The sequence below is a fragment of the Lissotriton helveticus genome, chromosome 5_1, assembly GCF_964261635.1.
Source record: "Lissotriton helveticus chromosome 5_1, aLisHel1.1, whole genome shotgun sequence".
Classification (NCBI taxonomy): domain Eukaryota; kingdom Metazoa; phylum Chordata; class Amphibia; order Caudata; family Salamandridae; genus Lissotriton; species Lissotriton helveticus.
This window is the reverse complement of record NC_136065.1, coordinates 43,135,530-43,155,624: the sequence shown is the minus strand read 5'-3', so window position 1 is coordinate 43,155,624 and position 20,095 is coordinate 43,135,530. Positions and strand designations below refer to the sequence as shown.

Genomic DNA, 20,095 nt, shown 5'->3' with positions numbered 1-20,095 from the left:
GGATCTGGTGCACAGGGTTTTACAGCAATTAACGGGCACTCAGCTATCAATACTATCAGGGGTATAGCGATAAGTGAGGTAACAACCACTAAAGAATGAAGAGTGCACATTAGGAGAAACACTTCATGAAAAGTGTAGGAGGATTTATCAGATACCATGAAAGGTTTATGGCAATGACACCCTTGTTAAATATCTCTACAGGCACCCCCTGTTGAATACTTAAATATCACAACCAATGGCATTGTTAGAGTGGTGATAAATGTGCACCACTGTTGAAGGGGCTTCCACATTACTGGCCTGCCCCTTCTCCCATCCTGAGGCAGAGCTAGGTGCACTAGATATCCTGGGACATTCCAGTCAGCTATGGCGTATCCCTGTAAGAAAGGTCTAATGAAGCCACAAAAACTGACACGTCAAACTATGGCCGCTTTAATAAGACTGTTGCAGGAAAATCTTACAATGATGATTGAGCAAAACAGAGAATGTCCAAGCTCAGAGGCTGAAGCTGAGCTGTGCCCATTTCATTTCTAGAATTAGAAATGCATATGTCCTGAAGAAGGGAATGTAAATGTCCCCAAACGTGCTAAGTTTAGAGGGCATTTGGTTTAGATGAACTATTCTTGGGTTAAAACTCATGTACACAATGTTGCAGCTTCCATGCTTGTTTTATTACTGATCACATCCAAAGAATTTTGTGGGTTTGCTTATTGATCTGCACATCTATTGACATACTAAGTCTAGGTGTTGATTTTCAATCGTACCACTAAGGGGTGCTCATATGATGTTGTAATACCCACCCACCAGGGTATTTTTATCTCTAGGACTGCAAAGTCTAGAACAATGATCAACCACAGTACATCAGAGCACACCTGATCATTATATCTATGATCCAACATGCATATCGAGCCTTGCAAAAGCTCAGTGGGCGAAACGCGCGTTTGCTGCTGTTGTTCTTCGTGTGTTTGGAAAATAGTAAATAAAAGTTAAACGGAAAAGACCTGATTCTGGGTGGTGCTTGAAACTTTATTGAAAGGACACTTGACAAGGACAATTGGAACGCATCTTGTGGAAGAATCTCCACCATTTTTTGTCTCACTATCTTGTTGGATCATAGATATAGTGAGCGGGTGTACTCTGATGTACTGTGGTTGATCATTGTTTTTTACTTAGATGAACTCTCTTGGATGTTCTGTGGTTTGTTGATGTATCTACAATACCATAGCATGATTACACTGATAAAACCTTTGTTTAGGAAGGGGCTTACACCATATATATATACTCACACAAAGATGCATATAAAATCTCATGGTTGTGCAACTCCAGACGTATGCATATATCCCACCTTGTGATACACAAACTCATAGAAACATCCACATACGTAAGTACAAACCCACAGACTAAGGCATACACAACTCTCAACCACACATGCACATAGACACACACATGTATTTGCATACTCTGTGTCTCAAAACCTATATATGCATATGCAGACACACACAAGCACTAATTCAAGCCCAAAAAACAGACAGATATAGAGATGCTCAGACATGCATGCACTCCATCAGATAACTCCAGGGCCATCCATACTTGAACAAATACTTAGACACGTGTCTAAGTGTGAACATGCACGCACACACACATGAACTCGCACACACACACAAACACACACTGGCACATACTCACAGTCAGATAATGCCACACCTGTGCACATACTCTAACACACACAGTGTGAGAGAACTACCTTAGTATCAGAAGAGTAATTCTTGATTTTATGATTTTTTTAGGATGAACCCTTGGCCGAATTGTGGAGAAGTAAATTTTGCCATGTCATATGTGCCTACGTGTTCCCCATGTTATGTCATATGTGCATGATCGATATGCATGTATTCCCCTCTGATCGATTAAAGACGCAATTACAGTTGTGTCCATCTCTAGTATGCCAGTTTCCAGTTTTCGTGAATATAACGAATATCAGGCCTATGTAAAGCTACGTTGCCACGTTTTACAGTGTGCACGTTAATTCATTGAATTGTCCCCGTTTCTAGGCCTCAAAAGGGCCCGGACTCAGATTCAGCTCCTGTCTCCTGAACACTCCCCAAGGAGCGATACAGCCCCCACCTGTATCCCTGACCCTTCACTAACTTTCATGCCTCGCAGTGCCCGGCTCGGCCTGGCTCTGCCTCCCAGTCTGCCAAGAGTATGTTATGATTCTAGTTATCAGTCCAGCCCTCCTTCTCTGCATTCCTAAGCTACTGAATCGCATCAATAGTTTCCGTCATGGTCTAGCCTTTATGTCTCCATGTAAGAGAAATACTGTATTCATATTCATAGAATATTCCTAGCACACGTACTACATGTAGAATAATGCATGCACCAGTCTTAATGTCTGTTAGCCTTTACCCTGATAACTTTTGGATTCTATCAACATGTACTATAAACACGAGATACTAGATAGGCTTTAGGTACATGTCGCTCTGACACTCCAGACTTTCGTCTCCTCTTCTAGCACAGAAGTCAGAGCCCCCCAGTTCTCCCTGGTAACACGTCATTGTCAGTTTGCGCGCACCACTAGGTTAAAGGTCCCAGCTGCTCAGGTAGCCCCCTCCATGTTTCCGCCCCTTTTTTATGACATATTCTGTTACGTTTGCATCACATGTCTATGTATACGCCCTGTACACACCTCTTGTTACACCCACTTTATGCCTTATCTTTCGCGACTGCTACAAACTCCGCCTACTGCTACGCCCCCTGTATTGAATGTAATGTATTTTGTTTAACTATAAATATTGTGCACTGTTATTAAAGTTTGCTAGCCATTCCCAGATCCTGCCCCCGGCAGCTGCCGGGCCCTGCCATCCCATTCCCGTACAGGCTGTCCTGTTCCAGTCCTTTATGCTTAATTAAAGCCTGTCAACTCCAGCTACCTCGAATCTTGACTCTTATTTATTGAGCTACCTGTTTATTAGTTATAGTCAAAAATAGAACCGGTAATTAATTATTTATTTACCACATAATGGCGCCCGAATAGGGACTTGCCCTTTCCCCACGCGCCGGAGAAGCCACGCAGGCCCCCTGATCCTCTGCAGCCGTGACGGAACCATACCGTGCACGTGCAGATATTTCTGCTTCAAGTATCCCTCAGGCCCACGGAGGAGACGGAGGTTGCGGTCCAGCATCCAGACGAGGCGGTGGAGGAACGCGGCGAGTCCCGACCAGAGCCCAAGCCGAGAGTCCAAGGTCCGAGGTATCCGGAGGCCCACCTGTAACTGAAGTCCGAAGTTCGTCCGTCCGTCGTCGTAGCAGTCCAGTCCAGTCCGAGGCCTTCCGTTCTTGCTGCCCGGTGAGTACCGTTGCTGGGGTAGTATCTAGACAGGGTCAATTAATTTGTCTCTGGTCCGTGGGTTTGGGTACACAGATCCAACACGAAGTGTCCACCTAGGTGGATGCGGGTCCTGACGTGTCTCTTTATGGGACCGGTAAGTTTCGTACTGTTTCAGCAGTGCATCTAGTAATTCTAGTCAGTTCTGTTCTCGAGAAATCCATGTGTTCTGTTTTCAGTATTCCAGGTAGTATTCTGTCCTAACCGTTATTTTTAAATGTTGTTCCATGTGTTTTCAATGTCGTGGTATGAATGATTTGTTTTTAATTATTGTGTTTATTGTGTATTGTATTATTTCTAGACTCCAGTCTAGTCATGCCTCTGTTCTCGAAGTTACGTCAGTTAAAAACTAGAAAAGGTCTGCTCGAGGAAGCAGTTCCTGTCCCGCCTAGGGACAGTCCAGGTCATTTTATGTATCATAAACATGGCATAAGTGCCATATTATATCTAGGTTTATGGGTCGAGTATACTAAAGATCTAGAAGAGAAATATAGATGGCCTGTATCAGGTACGTGGGATGCCGAGTGCATCATGCGAGTAGAAGAAGCATTATGGAAAAAGAAATCCAGACAGTCACAGAAAGATGCCATCGAGTTATGGCGCAAAGAATCTCATAAAAGAACAGAGAAAGAAATCAGAAAGTCAGAATTAAGTAGAGAATCCTCAGAAAGAGCCCAAGAAAGGGAATTAATCGAAATAGGTGAACGAGTTAAAGCCGATCAGTCAGACAGACAGAGAAATGCCCTCATTAAGGGTATGTATCCTCTTCTTGCCGAGGGTTTGCCAAAAGCAACCCCGGAAGCACCATGTAATTTTCCGCCGCCATTAGTTCCGATTAAGCTACGTCACAAACCGACCGCAGCTGATATTTTTCTCTCGTCCTACTTGGACGACACAGTCCCAGAATATGCAAATCCTGTTCCGCCAGCTCCCGTAAATAATGTAATTCCTGTTCCTCCAGCCACCGGGGCACCTGTTACAGCACCTGTTACGGTACCCCCGGTCCAGCCCGTAGTACAAGTTCCCGCTACATCAGTCACTCTGCCAGCACGAAGAGTATCCGTCGACGATTCCAGTTTAGGGGCCGCGGGGGGAGGTCCTCCTGGTACCCCGCCGCCACACAAACGTGTAACATTAGTCGAGTTACATGAACGTGCGTTACAGCGTACGCCCAAATATCAGTCCGTTGCAGATATCAAGCGAGCTCTTACCGAATGCCATTATGATCCAGTCCCAGGCGATGATAATATGGTTATATATTCATTGCGTGTAAGACGGGTGACCGAGTATTTGGACACCCTACCGAATATGAAAGAAGATCTAGACAGAATACATCGTTTCATCCGTACAGGAGACGATCCAGAAAGTATTGGCGAAATCATGTCTCTAAGAAAAGCTGAGACCCAGCTCATGCTATTAAAGTTTCTAATCAATTGTTTAATAAGGGAACAAGATTGTCCGACTAAAGATCCGACCGAAATGAAAGTTCTGACAAGGTGGAGTGATAATATAGCTGAGGGTAGACACAAGACACTCAGTAGTATAGAAAGTATGTACAAGAAAATTCGTAAGGAAATAATAAGGTTTCACGAGAAACGCAAAGCAGCACAAGTAAGCGAGAAAGAAGACAACTCTTCTACCGAAGAGGTAGACGACGAGAATCCCACCAGAATAGCGTATGTAGGTAGAACTAGACTTCCCGACCGACATTCACGCCTAGAACACAAGAAAGTTTTTCCTCCTCCAGCACCAGAACAAGGTTCTCTCGAGCAAGTATTTCAAGCTACCGATCACATTCTGAAATCACGAATCGGTTATAGTGAACTTAGTACCATGCATGAACAAGAATTAGCCCGATCAGCAGTCCGATGGATTACTGATTCTACCACTTTTCCAGACGAAATAGTGGCACAAATGTTTCTGAAACTGCCCCCAGCCGAACAGCGACTGGTGGGTATGTATATGATCCAGCACCTCATTACACTGTATGAGGGACAGCATTCTGATCCAGGTCCGTTACATGATGTTCTGAACGAGTTACTCCAGTATAGATGGAGAGGTTTAGGTACCGATTTAATTAGTGTCATTCTAGAACAGCGCCACAAATATAGAACGTTTCTGAATCCGCAATTTGTTCACGTCTCACCTCCAGAAAGTAAACCATTTTTCATAGATAGACAGCATCCGTTACGAGAAGTACACCCAGTTAGGACAGCGGGTGGCGATCTAGAACGAGTATTTGTTTACACTCCTATCACAAAGATGGAACTCTTAGAGATGAAGAAGTTAATTCCCTGTCACGACAAAGATCCAGCAGGGTTCCATCGAGAATTAAAAGACATGCTCCGTATGGGAGAGTACACGTATCCAGATATTATTAAAATGTTAAAGGTCCTGTTGCCCGCAGGGGTATATGAAAAACTCAAGGAAAAAGAATGGGAGGTGGGAGAGAAAAAGATAGATTGGACAGCTCTAGAAGCTGAAGATAATGCACGAGTACCAGGTACCGGTCTTGGGGATAAATGTAAAGAATTGCCCGAGTTATTGATTCAGGTTTTGCCAAGATTATTAGCCACGAAAAAGGAAGATTGGGATGCAATCTCAGCTTGTAAACAGAAACTAGATGAAGACACTAGTGATTTTTATTCTAGATTTGAAAAATGTTTTATAATTAACAGTGGTTTGAAGACAGGTAGTGAGTCATACCCTCATCTTTTTGTTACTAAACTAGTCGAGAATTCAAGTCCACAAGTTAAAAATCGAGTTTTGAAAGTCGAAAGTACCTGGCAAGCTAATACCCCGTCCCAAATGCTCCAAATGCTCCAGTATCACCAGAATAGAATCAGGGAAGAGCAAGAACACGAAAGGAAACGTATGAAAGATACGAAAATGAAAGTATTAGTTGCACAATCTGTTCCACAAGACAGTCAGAAGAGGGGTCCGAATCAAGCCAGTCATTATGCAGCTCCCGTTAAAGGGACATGCAATTATTGTAAACAGCCAGGTCATTTTATAAACGAGTGTGCAGTTCTGAAACACAACATAGCCACTGGTAAGACTAAAGAAAGGCCACGTCCGCCTAGACAAGAACAAGTTTCGCAGACTTCTCAGTCACCACAGAATGCACAACAGACAGCTCCAGCACCGCAGCCTATCGCTGCAACACAGCATGTTACACAGCAGATGTACCAGTATGCCCAGACAGAGTATCCAGAGTATCAACCGTATTCATGAAACAGCCTAGAGAGGGAGGTAGGCTTGCCTCTCATCGAGATACCTGTAGATCAAGAGGGTCCCTATGTACACAGTCAAGTATTAGGGAAAGACAGAAAGTTTCTGATTGATACAGGGGCAAGTAGGACTACTATCAGTCATGACGAGGTTCCAGGGGCTCCGCTCTCAGGCACTAGAAATGTTTCCCTTGGATTTTCAGGAAAGCCTATTGTAAACGAGATATCAAAGCCAGTTACTCTAGAAGTTGGTTCATTGTCCCGAACTACTGATTTATTACTTACGAAATCATGTCCAGAAAATTTGTTAGGCATTAAAACATTGAAAGAATTAGGTGCAGTAATTTGCTGTTCTCCAGAAGGAGTCCGATTGTTTTTGAGAGACTTTAAAGGGCACTATGTATTACGCGATTTTGATCCAAGATTGTCCAATGTACCGCAGCATTTATGGGCGCAAGGTCCAACTGATGTAGGTTTTATGCAAATCACACCCCATCGTGTGACTCTGAAACAAGGTGTTGTCCTGCCACGAATCAGACAGTACAAATTGCCACCTGAGGCTGTAGCAGCCTTATCCAAAATTATTGACGAGCTCATTGCTCAAGGAGTGGTTGTAGAAACTGACTCCAATGTATGTAATTCTCCTATCATTCCAGTCATGAAACGTACTGATCCAAATGCACCTCCAGTATATCGATTAGTGATTGACCTTCGAGAACTTAATAAATGTATCATACCCCAGTATCCAGTAGTCCCAGATATTTCTTCCTTATTGACAGCTATAGATCCCGAAGCTACATTTTTTACTGTAATAGACCTCAAGAATGCATTTTTCAGTGTTCCCATTCATCCAGACAGCCAGTACCTTTTCGGTTTTTGTTTAAATGGAAGGAGCTATAAATTCACACGAGCTCCTCAAGGTTTCACAGAAAGTCCTAGTATTTACAGTCAAGCACTTAAAAGACAACTAGACAATATTCACATGCCAGCTGACACTGCCCTGCTCCAGTATGTCGATGATCTACTGATCACAGCCCGTTCTGAACGTGACTGCGAGCGTGCGTCACTTACAGTTCTGTATTTCCTAGCCGAGATGGGGCACAAGGTGTCCCCTTCGAAGCTTCAATTCTGTGTCCAGCAAGTGATCTACTTAGGCCACTCACTGTCCAAGTGGGGTAGGCAGTTGACACCAGACCGTATCCAGTTAATAGCGAGTCTTCCACAGCCCAAGACACAGAAGGAGGTACGTGCTTTTATTGGCCTCACTTCTTATTGCAGACAATGGATTCCTCAGTATGCATTTCTAGCCAAGCCACTGATACAGTTAACGACACAGGAGGCAGCCGTATCGACTGTCCTCCCTTGGACCCAGGAACATACACTTAGTTTTAATGAGTTAAAGAAAGCCTTATGCCAAGCACCTGTTCTAGCTACACCGAACTACAGTAAGCCTTTTACACTTTTTGTCACAGAACGTAATGGTACTGCATTATCTGTTCTCACACAAGATCAAGCAGGACAGTACAAGCCTTGTGCTTATTTTTCGAGCACACTAGATCCAGTAGCCCAGGCTCTGCCTGCGTGCCTCAAGTCAGTTGCAGCCACAGCTCTAGCAATCAGACAAAGTGATTCCATAGTATTAGGACACTCCCTGACAGTACAAGTTCCACATTCCGTGGAAGTTCTTTTAAACCGAACACAGACTCAGCACTTGACAATTGCACGTTTAACAGGTTATGAACTGACACTGTTCCAGCCACACATAGAAATCAGACGCTGCAACGTTCTAAATCCTGCTACTCTATTACCGTCAGTTACTTCAAATCCTGCCACACATGACTGTGTGGAAGTTGTTAACACTATGACAAAACCAAGACAAGACCTGACAGACATTGCATTACCTAATCCCGACCTGACACTTTATGTGGATGGTTCATGTATGAGAACTAGTACAGGAGAACTAGTAGCCGCGTATGCAGTGACTACTGACACCGAAGTTATTGAAACACACCGTATTGACACCCTGTCTGCTCAAGCAGCAGAGCTAGTCGCTCTGACCCAAGCCTGCATACGTGCCAAGAACCTGAAAGTGAACATATATACAGATTCACGTTACGCATTCGGAGTTGTACACGACTTCGGAGTGCTCTGGCAGGAAAGAGGTTTCATGACTTCTCATGGAACCAAGATTCAGCATGGTCTCCTCATTCAAGCTCTGTTAGATGCAATACATTTACCGACATCTATCGCTATTATGAAGTGCAAGGCACATACGAAAGTTACTGACATCATTTCCCAAGGTAATGATCTAGCAGATCGAACAGCCAAGCTTACAGCTCAGACACCAGACATTCCAGTTAACAAGACACAGACATCCATTCCAGAACAGACTACATGTATGACGGTTAAGGACCCTACACAAGATGTCATAGACATACAGTTACATGCTACTCTTGAAGAAATCAAGAAATGGTCCGAACAAGGAGGGGTCCAGACAGATCAGGGATGGGTGACGAAGGGAAAAGCCACATGGTTTCTCCCCGACTCTATGGTTCAAGTCATTATCAATACCGCACATAGTCCAGCACATCTAGGAGAAAAAGCCATGTTAGACAGTATCTAGAACCTTTGGTTCAACAAGCACTTACGAGCTGCAGCCAAGCAGAAAGTCCGTACTTGTATGATATGTTGTCAGTTCAATCCAGGTAAAAGTGTCCCGGTGGAACAAGGTGGATTCCAGCCCCCTGACCACCCTTTTGAAGTCCTCCAGATGGATTATATTCAGATGGAGCGATGTTGAGGTTTCAAGTATGTCCTTGTAGTTGTATGCGCTTTGTCCAGGTGGACAGAAGCATATCCAGTTCCAGATTACACAGCAGCGACCACTGCCAAGCAGTTGGTTCGTGAATTCTTCCCCCGTTATGGACTCCCTAGGGTCGTGTATTCTGATAACGGCCAGCCATTCTCATCTGAGTTAATGAAACATGTTTCCCTTTTGTTAGGGTACCAGTGGAAGTTCCATTGTGTGCGCCATCCTGAAGCAGCCGGTCTCGTAGAGAGACATAATCAGACCCTGAAAATCTGTATTGCCAAGATATGTCAAGAGAAAGGTGTAGACTGGCTAGTTGCCCTGCCAGTTGCTTTATTCTACATGAGAATGGTCGCACATTCCAGATCAGGTCTGTCCCCTTATGAGGTCGTATTCGGCCGCCCCCCAAACATGTGGGGTACACCTAGACCCCGCAGTATTACAGATGTTTCCAGCAATATGTTGACAGATTACCTAGCTTCCTTGATGTCTGCCCTACACTCTTGTCGTTCACAGGTTGCCACTGCATTTCCAGACAATACCGAGGTGAAACCGCATGAAATCGTTCCAGGAAACCTCGTATAGGTCCGAAATTTTGATCGTTCAAGTCCGCTGGAGCCCCGTTGGAAGGAGCCTCGTATGGTCTTACTTACAACAAGGACTGCGGCCAAACTAGAGGGGAGAAAAGGATGGGTCCGCCTGTCCCACATAAAGAAGTTCCATGGAGTGCGTGTAAAAACATTTGCCAAGGACTACCTTCCTCCTAAAGACTGCCTAAAAACAAACTCTGAACTCAAGCCTCCCCTGTTAGAGGAAACTCCGCAACAGGAGTATAAAAAGAAACTCAGGTCTAGTAAAATAAGTCAGCCAGTTTAATTGTCTAAGTCCCTCTCGGGTGAAACGGTTAGACAGGTATCTGACATGTATGAGATAGACCCCCATAGTGAGAGAGTTAGTCAAAACTCTATCCGATGTATCGTTTTTCTAAGTTTCTTATTGTTTCTAAGTTTGATGGTTACCTGCACAAGTTATGCATTGCATTTATGTTTTCCAATTTCTCATGTAAATAAGTTTGCTAATGCTACAGTAGAGCACACATTTAGTGATCTGCCTCCTCACGAGCTATCCTATCGTCTTGCTATGCGTAATAATACATTCCTCTGAATGTTACACTATTCACACCAGACCAGCAATGCCACTAATTGTTGGGTGTGTGGTCGACTCCCCCCTTTCCAGACACCGAAGGGAGTTCTGCCACTCTTTCCTTATCCGTTTTCACATAATGGTTCGTGTGGAGCATGGTCCATGTTAACATCATCCTCCAATGATATGTCCCTTCTGAATAGAACATGTTTTCCAGACAGGCAAGGTCTCCCCCATATAACAGGGTTAGATCTAGAAAATGAAGTTTATAATTTAGGTAATTATTCTTCGAATTTTATGATCCTGAATGTTCAGTCTGATACTACTCCAGACTTACCTGCTATTTCAGTACTACCAGTCAAAGGCGAATTATGTGTCAGAAAGAATGGTTCCGCACATGTAGGACATAGTGATTGTACTACTACTGTCGAGTATAGTGACAGTGGGAAATCTATTTTCAAAGCCTCACGTCATTCTTATTTTGTTTGTGGTCAGACCGCATATGTTCGTCTGCCCCTCGATTGGGATGGAACATGTTACATTGCCTTCCTACTGCCACCAGTTTTTCTAGCCCCATCTGATTATCATAGAAACACGCATCTAGTACACGTCAGACATAGAAGGGAGATTGAGTCCCCAATTGTCGATCAAACTGTAACTGCTCTAGAACAGTATACCGATTTCAATAAAGGTTTCTTCTTCTTTATAGGCCCTGTCCAGAATAGTAAGCTAATACGTAGATTAACCAGAACCCTTGAAGCAGTAGTGAATGAGACTACTTCTGCTCTAGGTAACTTAACCAAAGAGCAATCTGCTATGAGATTTGTCGTGCTCCAAAATCGTCTCGTTCTTGACGTCATACTGGCCGATAGAGGAGGAGCATGTAGAGTCATCGGATCTAGTTGCTGCATTTTCATTCCTAATAACGCGCCGTCTGTTTATTCAGCTATAACCAGACTTTATAAAATTGCCCATCAGTTACACCAGAATCCAGGCACCTGGACATGGTCCGGTTGGCTCTGGGATATCATATCTGCTTGGGGATGGAAAGTATTGTCATTCCTAGGTATTGCAGTAATGATCATATTCAGTTGCTGCCTCTGTATACAATGTGGCCCTGCGATTTGCGGCATTTGTGCTACCTCTTGTATTCCTAGTCCTAAGTCCCGTTCCAAGACAATTCGAGACGAGCAAATGATGCTATATGAAATGATAGATGGTATCATGAATATAGATGTTTCCTGATGGAAACGTAGGGCACAAGGAGGGAATGTGGAAAAGTAAATTTTGCCATGTCATATGTGCCTACGTGTTCCCCATGTTATGTCATATGTGCATGATCGATATGCATGTATTCCCCTCTGATCGATTAAAGACGCAATTACAGTTGTGTCCATCTCTAGTATGCCAGTTTCCAGTTTTCGTGAATATAACGAATATCAGGCCTACGTAAAGCTACGTTGCCACGTTTTACAGTGTGCACGTTAATTCATTGAATTGTCCCCGTTTCTAGGCCTCAAAAGGGCCCGGACTCAGATTCAGCTCCTGTCTCCTGAACACTCCCCAAGGAGCGATACAGCCCCCACCTGTATCCCTGACCCTTCACTTACTTTCATGCCTCGCAGTGCCCGGCTCGGCCTGGCTCTGCCTCACAGTCTGCCAAGAGTATGTTATGATTCTAGTTATCAGTCCAGCCCTCCTTCTCTGCATTCCTAAGCTACTGAATCGCATCAATAGTTTCCGTCATGGTCTAGCCTTTATGTCTCCATGTAAGAGAAATACTGTATTCATATTCATAGAATATTCCTAGCACACGTACTACATGTAGAATAATGCATGCACCAGTCTTAGTGTCTGTTAGCCTTTACCCTGATAACTTTTGGATTCTATCAACATGTACTATAAACACGAGATACTAGATAGGCTTTAGGTACATGTCGCTCTGACACTCCAGACTTTCGTCTCCTCTTCTAGCACAGAAGTCAGAGCCCCCCAGTTCTCCCTGGTAACACGTCATTGTCAGTTTGCGCGCACCACTAGGTTAAAGGTTCCAGCTGCTCAGGTAGCCCCCTCCATGTTTCCGCCCCTTTTTTATGACATATTCTGTTACGTTTGCATCACATGTCTATGTATACGCCCTGTACACACCTCTTGTTACACCCACTTTATGCCTTATCTTTCGCGACTGCTACAAACTCCGCCTACTGCTACGCCCCCTGTATTGAATGTAATGTATTTTGTTTAACTATAAATATTGTGCACTGTTATTAAAGTTTGCTAGCCATTCCCAGATCCTGCCCCCGGCAGCTGCCGGGCCCTGCCATCCCATTCCCGTACAGGCTGTCCTGTTCCAGTCCTTTATGCTTAATTAAAGCCTGTCAACTCCAGCTACCTCGAATCTTGACTCTTATTTATTGAGCTACCTGTTTATTAGTTATAGTCAAAAATAGAACCGGTAATTAATTATTTATTTACCACAGAATGCTTTCCCAATATCCAAGTGCAGTGACTCCTGTCAGTATATTCATTTGCTGGGGACCATGACACAGTTTGTAGGGTGACTCATCAGCCTCTGTGTTCTTGAACTCTAAGAGATCACAAAAAGACATGGGCAGGGACATACACAGACACACAGAGACACAGCACTCACTTCAGCCACTCACCCTCATGGTTTTATATTGTTCCTCTTCCTTAACTTTAGACTCCTGAACATATGTTTCCTCTTTCTTCAGAAGATGCAGCCACTCTTGAAGTTTTACCTGCAGAGATGAAAGTGCAAGAAATAAGTGTAGATATATGAAGGGCAGTCTTTTTTTATTATTAATACATTTTAGTGACTTTAACGGTACATAGCGGGCGGTGCTCGAAGCATACATTTTGGATACAGTTTATATGAGATGGTACCAATTATATTCAAACAACATTGCCTGTGAACATACAGGCCCAATAACTAAACTTGGCATGTAATATGTATATCTAGGGATCTGTATCGATACTCCTATTTCTGACCCTTGTCCGGTTAATAAATCACTAATGGCCATACAACGGCACAGAAACCCGTTTTCTGATTAGGTCATAGTGCATGCTATCACATTAGGCAAGCACTATTCCTCCAGCCCCCCTAGAAAGCATACCGAGTTCTCAAAACAAATCAAACCTCCAGCAGACCTGGGAAATCCCCCGCAGCTATTGTTTTGATTCAGCCGAGAACTCCAGTAAAAAATGTAAGAACGACCAGTTCTTATGACATCCTTATTGACGTATTTATGTCCATCCTTACGTCAAACTCGGCACCTTTCAGGTATAAATAATACCGACATTGCCCTAAGCAAAGACACGGTGGTGACGAGCTTGGAGCAGCGCTACTTGCCGGAGAGCCCAGCTGATGCAGAAAGCCCACGGACGCTGCCCCTCCCTTTTGACGCGCAGAGAGGCGCTGTCTTTTCTCCTGCCGAGAAATCCAGCCTCCGGCGTTTCCAGCCGCCCTCGCGGGTAACTGGGATATCGAGTCCTGAGACAGAGATACCAGCCCTCCAGCCTTCTAAATCCCAGGTACTGAACTGACTAACACCTTACAGAGAATTCTTGAGTCAGATCCTTGGCAAAACAAACTTAACTTAAACTGCTACTTATTTACTCCCGCCCACGTATTAGGCTTAGGTCAGGTACACCGGGGTAGGCGTAGTTAGAAGCACCAGTTGAGTACGATCAGTCAATGTATATATGTATGTATATCTTTTATCCATTTTAAAGTATCATATGGCTAAGAAACCATATCAATGCTTTTACAGTATTATTTTATAATCCTGCTTTTACTGTATGCACTTTACTTAACCTTAAGTATTGCAATCATAGCGATTCATTTCTCTTGTATGAGAAAAGAGACTGATCAATAAATAACACCTTTTTATTGAACACGCCCGTCTCTTTCTTTTCTCTACAATCTGGTGAGACTAAGAATGCACGTACTGACTGAGTGAAATAGTTGTCTTTTGTTTTCACACGACTCTAGAGATATACTCTTGATTAGGGGGAGCAAAGTTGTCATGTTCTATGGTTGTCAGAAACTAAATCCCTTCTTGTCTATCCAGGGAGGTTAAACTCCTCCTTGCCTATTCGAGAAAGTTTCTAGTGAATTCTGAGCTAGCTGGCACACAAAACATTGAGTCTAATATCGTCAGTAGAAGACCTAGTTAACCTCAGTCCTACGTCTATACTATTGAAGATATTATTCCAATGCGCAGAGCCTATTGAGAAAAAAAGGAACTACACTACATGGCGCCCAACGGTTTGGATAGGCGATAAATCTAACGCAAGGCATTAGAGTAACTCAGTCGTGCTTTTTCACACAGACCCTTTTTTCCCCATAAAACTCCAAAGACGTCTGGAGTGGGTGAAAGGTTAAATCCGCCAAACTTAGTAGGAGGAGACTCCTATGTATGGTTCTTGGTTTATTCAACGTTGAAGGATACACTGTTCCAAAATATTGTGCATCTAATCTCTGTTTCCGTAGAAACCTGATCTGCAAATAAACAAAAAACCTTCCTGTCAGTGAAATGTCAGACAGTGAAGTAGAAAGGGAGACAGTTAGAGTAGCAGCTCAACTCCTAGCGGATGACAATAGTCTCCTGCAAACGGAACCGGACGCAATACTCATCCCGGTCAACATAAGAAAAACTATAACTTTAAAACTTATAGAAAATGGACTGACATCGAGAGGTGGTACAGTCATATTCCTAATTGAGGCACACGAATGTCGGCAGACAGAGGTATTCTATTCATGGATAAACTTTCCAGCAGCAAACGCTGTAACAAAGGAATTCCACTATTACAAAATAGAGGAACCTCCAAATGAGTACACTCCTTTCGAGGAGGTGGAAATACCAATGAAATACCAAGAGCACCTGCTCTGGTTTAATGGCGCCCTAAAACATAATAATCACATCACCAGGCTCGGTCCACTAGGTAGACCAGGAGCAACGTGGCCGGTTCTAGCCGGATACACACCTCATCCAGACATTGAAAAAATGTCTGTACCAGATCTTTTATCACAGCTAAAACAACTGATTAAAATACACAGACAATTAGTCCAATATGTAATGCGGACAAAACTCATTTTTCCAAGGATTTACATGAGATATGACTAATGTCTATATCTGTAACGTGTAAAGAACATCCAGAGGATGATTAATATGTAAAACAATTATACGATATTTATTTTTAAGTGCCCCGAAGATAAAAGTCGAAATTGAGTTAATTTTTTTTTAACACAGATTCTTGTCATTTAAAGTGAAAGTGTCTCTGGCTTCAGTAAACGCATACATTTGTGCATAATACAAACTTGTGGGATGTTATTGAGGTTGTTTTTCATAGCTCGGCGAGCCAATGTGCCCTGTGCAGAACTTTGTGTTTAATATCAGGGTTGAAGGTTCTAAATTTAGCGGGGCCCATTTCAGACGTTCATCAATGTTAGGGTGCTAAAATGAGTACCATTGTATAGGGTGGTAGCAAGCATTTGTTCTAAAAACTGGTATGTGTGAACACTTCACAGTAAATGTAGTAGGCTTTCTGTCTTTGTCATGTTGACATTGTGACCTTTTAAATTCGAGCCTTGTCTCTGTGAAATGCAGAATAACGTTGCTAAACAGGCCTCTGAAAGGTGAAATTTCTGGTTTAAAGTTAAAGACTTAATTCCAAAGGGAAATATAAAAAAGGTTTCTTGAAAGTTTCTTTAAAAGTCCCAACATCATGACATTTGTATTTCTGCTCTAAAAAAATGTGTCTGCTAGTCGTTTTTATTTTTACAGAAAACTAAGTGTTGCATTACCTCTTAGACAAAAAAATAGGATGCAGCCTTTTACTAAAATTTTGAAGCCTACATGAATGAGTAAGAACGATTTGCCAATTAAGAAGTTTTTTTTTATATAATGGAGATTGTGGCACGAGGCTAATTCTAGGGTGTCAGGGAAAGGATTTTACCTCTAAAAGTTAAAAAGGCTTCATGTTAAAAGGCTTCATGTTGCAAGGTGACTGAAAATATGGTAACAGTTAAGAAATGGAAATTTATTTTTGTGTTTGTTAATGTGTATCATGTTTTGTCTTCTGCTTAAAAGTTACAATTGGTGTCGGAAATGTCTCCTCCCTTTTGTGTGCTGTGTATTTTTTTTTCCTTTTCGCTTCTGCTCACAGATCATTCATGGATTGCGTTGGGGGCTTTTAAGGCACAAGACACGTGAGTTTGGTTGATTGAAATGAGATGGTTTTTTGTTGCATAACTCCTTTAAAAAGAAATGTCCATGCGTTTTTCATGTTTGTGTATTTTGATCTATCATGTAAATGTATGTGTCTTGTAAATGTATGCGTCTTGTAAAGCGCACTGCTGCCCTGAGGCGTCCTGGCGCTGTAGACCGCTGGGGAACCCGTCCTGGCTATCCCTGTGAGATGGTCCCTACTGGGTATCTCCAAGGTGAAACCAGGCATCCCCGGCGAATGTGTGGGGCCGTTGTAGAGATGAGGCAAGCTAATGCCCAGAGTTGCCAAGTGTGATCCCTGGTTAGAGTAGGCACCGAGGCGAGAATTATCGAGTCTGCTGACCCTGGTCCACGACCCTGCCGCGTCGGGAATTGAACCCTGGTCCCGGGCCGTTCTCTGCTTCCGGGTCTGCCGCCTCTAACCAGTGAGCCACACCTCTCCACTAAATGAATTGTTCTTGCTGGTTCTGTGTGTCTGAAAGTTGTATTTGACAGCAGATACCCACTATTGGGGATCTACTGTCAAAAAGAAGGGTATCCTTACACGGTAGTATGTCACCGCTCATTTATTTACGTTTTGTGCGTTTTTGCATGTTTTATGTTGTATGTTGCTGCTTAAGTTTTATGTTGTATGTTGTGACATGTATGACGATACGTGTCGCTGTCAACAGTTGGGTAAAATTTTCGCTGATACTAAAATTCACAGATATGATTTCTCTTTTTACATATTGTGAACCAGACAGACAACACTTCACCAGTGTATGTCAAATTTGGCTATAAGTATTGAAGAAAAAATAAACAGCCAATTGTGTCATTTGTAGTCACGATACTGCCCTTTCCTGTAAGGAAACAGGCAGCCCTAAAATTATATATCCTGATTAGATGTAAGGATAAATTATAGATTTGTGACTCTTGTACATGGTGACCTAATTCCTATATCACATTAATCAGTTTTATTCTGCTCCTAAGTGGCCTTCCTATGGCTCTGGACCGTAAAAGAAACCAGGTTTCATTTTTTCCTGAAGAAGGAACTGGAACATTAGCTGAGATTACCATATCTGGTGCAGAGGGCCAGCGGTATTGTGTCACATGCCTAACTATCACCCAAGCACATCGTGCCTAGTTATTGGGGATTTTAGCTGTGTTCTACTCCCATTCCTCTTTTCCGTATTCCTTTCACCAGTCAGCTTTTTATTATTATTAGCGTATTGTTCAGGTTCACACTTTCAATATTGTACCATGGGACCCCCATCTTATGTATAATTCCCTTTTGCATAACTAGACTGGTTTCTAAGAATTTTCTTTAGGCCTATTCTGATGTTTTTCCAGTCTGACTGTTAGGACTGATTAACTGACTCAATACTGTAGTAAGATAAACTTTCCACCTCAATAGGAGACACATTACGTTTTTTTTAAATTCAATGCCTATTCTAGAATTGGTTTTTAGTTCCTTTTTCCTGCTTTAATTTTTGATGGACCAGATGTATTATAAATAATGGAAATACCAGGACTCTAGTTCTTGTCTTTTGTTTCCACATCTTGATAATTAGCTTTTGTATTGCATAGTCCCACCTGATGCACAATTATTATGATTATTGTATGTGATCCCGCTTTTGAGATGTTCTAGATGAGGATTTTAGGAACACTTGTATGTAATAATTGAGATAAAATGTGTTTACCCAATTAGACGATGCCACTATGTGTGAGGACATCCATTCAGATAAGAATTCCCATGTCGCTATGATGATGAAAGATATGCTCTCACACGGAAACCCAATTGAAGAGCCTAGAGGCACTGTTTTGCTATTGCCTTTGTTTTTGTATTGCCTTTGAGAATGACAGTGTATTTCAACACAGAATTGTCCCATGGCGTGTGGCCACTCCTTTGAAGATCGCAGGCCACCTGTTTGCAGTCCCCTTGTGGTACAATGAACTGTTTAAAGCATCGTACTTGCTTCATCAGAAGGCGTTCAACAAAAAAAAAAAAAAAAAGGAGCTGGTTTTGCCACAGTCCCTTGAGATTTCAGTGCAAAAGAGCGCCTGTTATGTGCTGGTTAACCTCTGACAGTGTGCAGTCCCTTGAGCCCCTTGGCCTGAGTGTTGGCCACGCACCCCTTTTTCCCTTGCTTCAACGGAAGTGCAGTGCACCGGAGGATCCAAGAGCGGCAAAAGGCACTCCATTCTGGTGCCCATTAAAGAGCAGCCTGAGCGTCCTCTGACACTGAATGATGAGTGTTGGAGTCTGAGAAAGGTCCGGGTCTGCACGAGATGATCTGTGCCCATTGACCAATGACGATACTAAAAGGGGGGTTGAACCCATGCAGTCGCGGGGACCTGGGCGTTATGTGATATACTAGAAGGGGGGTCCCCGCAAGGAACTAGTGTTGTGTGTAACACACACCAAAAGGAACAATGAAAAAGACAATAAAACTACTCAAAACACAATTAATTATGAATAGATATTGCCCTTTATTTGACAATACCAAATTCCACTTGTAAAACATACATTGTATTTTGTAATAAATAGTAAGCCCCAGTCGGGTAGTGAAAGGAAGGGGGGGATGTGCTCAGGTAAGTGAAAAGTCATGAAAGAATAGAAAAATTCAAGAAAATTGCAATAGCTAAAGTTTATATAAATTTTCAATTCAAAAAATATATATAGGACCCAAATGCTTTAAGGCCTTATTTGAAAACCATTCATTCAAGAACATTCCACGGCTATATACATGATTATAACAATTCATGGGCGTGTGCCGGATGTCCAAAAAATAAGAAGGCGTCGACGTTTCGACCCCTAGCCGTAGGTTACTTTTATTCCTATGAACGGGGTCTTCATCAGGACAGTGATAAAGGGAGGGATGTTGTGGGGCATTCGAATCTGAAATTTAAAAACCAACATTAGACCGATTCATTGCTGCGACCTGTGGCATGTCGTGATATTTAACATTCAATATAACGCAATTACCATGGTCTCATGAATACCAAGCTAAATAGTCAAGGTCTCACCAAAAAGTTAATCAATAATCATAATGGAGGAAACTGTGGAGGAGAAACTAACCAGCATTGCTGAAACCAGGCGGTATAGTGATTTGTCAAAAGTTCAAAAATTGCTAAACGGTAGATAACTACTTGACATTCATAGTAGAAAGAACCGCTATTTTAATTTGTAAACCCACCGGGATTATATTCTCCTGAAGGTACCTAGTGAACAAATGCCCGTGCAGTCTTGTCCTAATAAGCTTCTTCTCTAATCTTTCTAATCTGGATATTTTATCATTCAAAG

General features: G+C 42.7%; 1 protein-coding gene across 1 annotated transcript in view; it reads right to left on the bottom strand.

The window, feature by feature from the left end:
* LOC144752373 (E3 ubiquitin-protein ligase TRIM15-like) overlaps positions 1-20,095 on the bottom strand; it is a 292,972-nt gene that overhangs the window by 254,699 nt on the left and 18,178 nt on the right. Inside the window, exon 2 of the mRNA XM_078640308.1 lies at positions 13,225-13,320. Within this exon, the coding sequence (XP_078496434.1) occupies positions 13,225-13,230 (6 nt within the window). The 5' untranslated portion in view covers positions 13,231-13,320. The remainder of the gene's footprint in view (positions 1-13,224; positions 13,321-20,095) is intronic.